A 6,619-nucleotide genomic window follows, 5' to 3' on the forward strand; every position below is an offset into this window, starting at 1 on the left:
GGCTAAACTAAATTGGTTCATGATTAAGCTAAATAGGGTACAACTCTTTCATAAGAAATGTGACCCATCTGCGCTTATGTTCCGATAAATATTTCCATATTTATCTTATGTATGGTTCAACCAAATATTTATCTTTTAATCTGAGAATCCTATTCTCTAACTTATTTTATGTATTTTAGAGACTCATAGTGAGTATGACCTAATAGATTCCCGATTTATCTTAGTCGTCCATAATTAACTACTTAATTATAAAATAATCATAAATAGCACCCAGTAGTACATCATGATCCCCAATTAACTAAAAAATTACAGTTCAGAACTAATTCTGAACCCTTCAGCAACTATAATCAGTCATACCTTATTCCTTTCACTCGTATTATACTCACTTAGTTTAGGATATGGTCTATGTGTCTGCCCCCACTAGGCTGACTACGTCACACCTAAACTAAGTAATACTTCCTCGTTCTACGGATTCAAATCATTGAGTCAATCGATTTTTGAAGCTTCTATTCTCAAGAGAAAATACTCCTAATCATTAGCCCAATTGATTCAGCAACCTTCTGTTAGCTTCCGAAACCTCCCCAATCAATTACCCTAATCATTTGGCATGTTGAATCAATTAACCAATCATTTTTATACTCTCATGAAAACATTGCCTAATCGACTGACCTAATCGATTGGCCTTAGGGTAATCGATTACTTAATTGATTCACCTCCCAATTGATTTCCCCAATCGATCACCCTAATTGATTACTTGAGCCAATTGATTACCCTAATTGATTATCCAACCCTATCTCCCTTAATCCAAGTTTAGGGTTCATTTGCCCAACTTCTGGTCAACCTTGATCTACCATGGCTTCTTCACCAAATGTTTAATCAATCCTTAACCCACTTAGACTTTTCATCTCGTGCCAATTTTTCATTAACTTTTAATTACCAAGTGTTCGGTCAACCTTTGACCAATTAGGATTTTTCCCTTCCTAGCCACGCTAGGACTTCCATTACTTAGTTCCCAACTAGATCTTCACTGCTAGCCTCGCTAGGATTTCTACTGCCTAGCTTCATCCACTAGGATTTTTTTCGTTACCTAGTTTTCAACTAGGTCTTCATTGCTTAGCCTAGTTAAACTTCCACTGTCAAGCTTTACTCAGTAGGGCTTTTCCAAAGCCTAGTTCCCAACTAGGTCTTCACTGCTTAGCCCTACTAGGACTTTCACTACTTAGCTTCACTCACTAGAGCTTTTCTATTGCCTAATTCTTAACTAAGTCTTCACTGCCTAGCTTCGCTAGGACTTCCACTGCTTAGCTTCACTTGCTAGGATTTTTTCGTTGCCTAACCTCTAGTTAGGACTTTCGGTTGTCTAACCTCCAATTAGGACATCTCATTACCTAACCTTAAGTTAGGACTTTCCATTGTCTAACTTCCAGTTAGGACTTTCTGTTATCTAACTCCATTTAGGAGTTCCCGTTACCTAAACCCCGGTTAAGAGTTTTCTGGATAGGTATCTGGTCCTCCCTTGACTTACTTGACTTCACTCTCACATATTGTTAAATATTGAAACTCAAGATCAAGACAACTCGAACTTAGTCAAACTGGTCAACTTTGACCTAAGGACGATTGCATCCACAACTCTTTGGTTTAAATCGAAGCTTATTTAGATATCCACATTTGTTATCAGGTGAAACTCGTAACAGCCTAGTTTCAAGCCTAAAAAATATTGTTTAAAATCTTTTTAGGTCCATTAATGGGTTTTAATCAAAACTCATTAATGGAGCTAGAGAGCTCTAATTAGATTCATTCCAAGCGCTACAGATTTCTGAAATACCCCAGAATCTATATATGCTAGAGATATCAGCTTGAAATCATTAACAATAGTAATTAGAAAATTTTCAAAGTTTATAGCTTTAAGATAATTAACACATACACATAACTTATCATAGGGATATCAAAACTAAACATGGACATCATAAATACCTTCACTGTACTACTCTCTTCCATTACATGTCAACATTTCAAAAATTTAAAACCCCTAGTTCCAGTAATGGATTTCGATCAAAACTTATTGATGGACCTAGATAGTTCCGACTAAATGCATTCCAACTCCTATAAATTTTTAGAGTGCTCCAGAGTTCAAATATGTTCTTCTTTACTGTTTTAAAAAATTAACGTCATAGCTTAACACATCAGAATCATTGTGGTATTGATTTTTAAAAGTAAACATCATAATGGTTGTTGCACGCATGCAAAGGAGAGAGAAAATTTTAATTTAATTTAAGATGGAAAAGAAGTGAGAAAAATTATTATATGCAAAGAAGAGAGGAAAGTGAAGAAAAAATCAATCAACACATAAGGGTAAAATCCGAATAAAGTGTCTTTTGGGTAATCCCAAAGTTCGGTGCACTTTGGGGTAATCCCAAACTTTGGGTGCACCATTTGAGAAAGTTCCAATTAATCAATGGTGCTAAGATTGACAAATTGTGTGATAGAAGTTAATTATGTCATTGAAATGATATTAAATTGATTAAAAATTCAGAAAGTGGAAAGGTTTAGGTAAGTAGAAAAATTAACTATTCCAAATGAGATGGATATGAAATCGTAATTAGTTTAAGTGTTTGACCATGAAATATGAAGTGTTTTCGCACCATTAGATAACTTTTCATGTGGGGATATCTGAATTAAGAATCGTGTGTGATAATTGTATTCGATAACTTTTTATGAGACTGTGAGCGGTGTTAGGTTGTCAAAAAGCAACATGTTCAAAGAAAAATAATGATAAAATAATAAATATCCCAAACTCTACTACTTGTTAAAACATATCGAGAGAGATAAGACATAGGGCGTACGGTAAACCAGTGAAGTCTTATGATGTTAACTTTGTTTGATAAGGCAATTCTAAAATAGAATAAGTAGTTGTTGAAATAATTATTTTAATTTGGCTTAGTTTTTTTTTAATGATCTCAATGTTAGTTTAAGAACTCTTAATTTAAGGTTATTTGATTCTTAGAAATTTTTTATTGCGTAAAGAGGGAGCAACATCTTTCAACCTCTAATGCGGAAGAAGAGGAAGAGAGGAAGAGATCGCTCAAAACAACAAAACAAAGACACACAAAAGGAGCAAACATAAGGAAGGAGAAGAAGAAGAGTTATCATGGTTCGGCAGCGTGCCTACTCCACAAAACTATCGAAATTTTATTAAAATTCTCTCTACACAAGAGAATCACATTCAATGATTATTATATTTGTACAATAGATTTACAATAATCCCTATAAATAGTGTATAAACTCCAAATCCAGTAAAATTGTAACAGAATTTTGTTATGAAAAATTACAATAGAATTCTGTTATGAAAAATCGTAACAGAATTCTGTTATATAAAATTGTAAAATAATTTTATTATAAAAAATCTTAACAGGTTTTTCTTCCATGACAGCCATCGCATTGACCGTCATACAAATATGAGTCATCTGTCAACACTTTTATATTTTAAACTTGTTTGGTTGATTACTGAGTTTGATAATACAAACTTATTTAATTTTAATTTTTTTTATTTAATATGTTGATAGAGTTTTATTGATGAACATAGTTTACGAACATTATTCACAAACGCTATTCACAAACATTAACAAACTTAACATATATGTGGTCAAACTTGTTCATTTAATTTAACGAGTTATTCATCAAGTTTGTTCATTTAATTAATCTTGTGTATATTGAACAAACATAAATAAATTTTACCAAGTCAAGCATCAAACTTATTCATAAAGGTTTGATTTATTTACAATCTCACATAGAGAGCAATATAGGAGGATTAAATTTATTTGTTTAAACCTAAGCATTTAATATAAAACGATATGAGTTAAGGTATCTCTAATGGTTAGGGCTCTATATGAACTTTTTTTTTTTTATAGTATCCAATATGTCACTTTAATACCATATCAAAAATATAAAAATGTACTCATCTCTTCACAATCAAAAAAAAAATCTTCCTATAACTTTTTTTTATAAACCCTACATTATTAACCTTTTTTACATCATTATTTATTAGACTCAGTCATATTATTAATTTTAGATTAAAAAAATAGAATTAAAATTTTACTTTAAACTATAAACCTTAAACCTTACGTCTATAATAATGGTTATAGTTTTTTTTCTTTAATTTTTTTTTTATTTCACTGACCTCTGTTAAAAACCTCGAGATGCCCTTCAGCACACATGTAGATGCAATGTTTTTCTGCATCTTGTTTTCTGGAATTATATGACAAAAATAATTAATCTATAGCTCCGGTCGGAAAAACGTTTAGGCTCACTGCTCACAAGTGTCCATATCTTACTTTGTCTTTTCTCATCTCATAGAACAGTAATGCAGAGCAGCGAACTGTTGACTGGCCCTTCTTTTCCCTCACCTTTCCAATTTGACATTTCAATGTACTGTTACTGATCCCTTCTCCCCGCAGCAAAAGTCGGATTCATATTACTGATAGTGATATCATCTTGAAACTTAAGTCTCCTTCCTTCCTTTCCTTCCTTCCTACTGCAATCATTCTTCTTAATTTGTTTTTATTGCCTCGGCTACTACTTATTGATTCCCTCTCGTCCTTGGCTATTTCAATTCACTGCTTATCTATATATGCTTGCGTAGAAGGAAGTGGAGAGCGACATGGCGGAAGAGAAAGAGAGGAAGGAGGAGGTGATGGTGGATGTGGAGGAAGCTGAGGACGACGAGACTGAGAGCCAGGCGGGAGGAGAAGGAAACCGCTCGAGATCGGAAGGGAGTTGCAACGAAACAGGAGGCACGACGACGACGACGACGACAGTGAGGCAGTACGTACGGTCAAAGATGCCGAGGTTGAGTTGGACGCCGGATCTCCACCTCGCCTTCGTAGACGCCGTCAAGAGGCTCGGTGGCCAAGAAAGTAATTTCAATATATATATATATATATATATATATATATAATTAATTAACGCCTAGCTGTTTGCCCTAGCTCTAATTACTACTTCTTCTAATTGAATTTGTATGGATCGATTAAACGAGGAATACATTTTAACTTTGGGATAGATGAATGAATGGTGCAGAGGCGACGCCAAAGATGGTTCTTCAGCTGATGAATGTGAGAGGGCTCAGCATCGCTCATGTGAAGAGCCATCTACAGGTACTAGCTACTTAATTCCATCGTACAGATGAGACATGTACTACTTTTCAACTTTCCAATTTTAAATGATTTTTTTTTTTTTGTCTGCTTTTCTTTTTGCCTCGCTTGATAGATTTTAATTTTCCAGCTGTTAATTTCCTGTTAATTATTTTAGATGTATCGGAGCAGAAAATTTGATGGAACTGGTCGACGACGTAAGTCATCCGTGGATTTGCGTCGGAGAGAAGAAGGTCTCGGCCATGAGGTGCCGTACTACCCACGAACAAACTCAATTTTGCAGCCCTTCGTGAGATTCTCGAGCGCCCATCGAACCAGTGCTGCTCACTTCTACGTCGTCGACGACGTTGGTCGATCGCTCTACCAGCCGCAAGGGTTTGCTCCAGTGACAGTTTGTGTATGTATGCTCTACAATTTAAACAAATTCTAATTATATATATATATCTATATATATCTCACGTTTAACAGACACCAGGAATGGGCATCGGAACGGAGTTGCCTTTCTTCCAAGGATCAAGTCCTCAGAAAAGGGCGATTCATGCATGAGATGCATTTTGAGGTAGGAACCAAACTCAATATATATTATATCACTGAACATCTTCTGATCATGTTGCCATCTGTATTAATTTCGACTTTCTTAATTACTAGTTTGAGCAAGAAATGTCTCGGATATGTTCAAAGAAGGTGGCTGCATGCATGGCGGTCGACGATTCTTTGGACTTGCAGCTGAGCACGAAGGTGAAGAAGGTGCATGAAGAAGAGGAGCTGTCACTTTCGCTCTCTCCTCCGGGTACTTCGATACTTCATAAGAAAGGAAAAGTAGACATGAAACCTCGTGGGATGCAGTTGATAGAGATAGATAGCAGCAAGAAGGCCGCTCTGGGGCTGAGTACTTTAGATCTGACCATGTCAATTAGAGCATTGGAGTGAGATCTTTCAAGTACTCGTTTCAAGGCCTTTACGATCACTGATTCAGCTTGCTTATGTATTCTATTTGTGGAATAAGATCGTCTAGATCATTTATTTTTTCTCTGATGAGTTCGTCTAGCTTAAAATTAAATGCATACAATATAATATGGTCGTATATTGCATTTTCTTTTTTTTTTTTTTTTGCAACTCCTTGCGATTTGATCCTAAGTGTTAGGCATCCAAATGAAATCCCTAATGTCAATATAACTTAATTAATTTAAAATGAAGGCATTACAATAGTCATTAATTAATATTCTTGATCACATTTGCTGAGTAATTACCAAGGATTAATTGTGTCATATAAGCTACCCATACATATATTTGTGTGAATAAGATTTTGTAGTGAAGCAAGATCGGCTGGTCGAAGGTCACATATTTTGAAATGATATTATATTTTTGTTTTACAAATTAAAAAGGTAAAATTCAATATTCTAGGAAAATATTTAAAATAAAATGTGAAGGAGAATATTAGTACTCATTAAAATATTGTTGCAAATTACTGT

At 34.6% G+C, this 6,619-nt stretch overlaps 1 protein-coding gene across 1 annotated transcript; it reads left to right on the forward strand.

The window, feature by feature from the left end:
* Window positions 1-4,389: 4,389 nt before the first annotated feature.
* Window positions 4,390-6,182, forward strand: LOC121987289. Its single transcript, XM_042541160.1, has 5 exons — window positions 4,390-4,913; window positions 5,074-5,150; window positions 5,305-5,544; window positions 5,623-5,706; window positions 5,796-6,182. Exons 1-5 carry the CDS (start codon window positions 4,658-4,660, stop codon window positions 6,075-6,077), a joined length of 939 nt encoding a protein of 312 aa, XP_042397094.1. The 5' UTR covers window positions 4,390-4,657; the 3' UTR covers window positions 6,078-6,182.
* Window positions 6,183-6,619: the final 437 nt, after the last annotated feature.

This window comes from Zingiber officinale, chromosome 5B (assembly GCF_018446385.1).
Source record: "Zingiber officinale cultivar Zhangliang chromosome 5B, Zo_v1.1, whole genome shotgun sequence".
In the NCBI taxonomy this organism is placed as follows: Eukaryota; Viridiplantae; Streptophyta; class Magnoliopsida; order Zingiberales; family Zingiberaceae; genus Zingiber; species Zingiber officinale.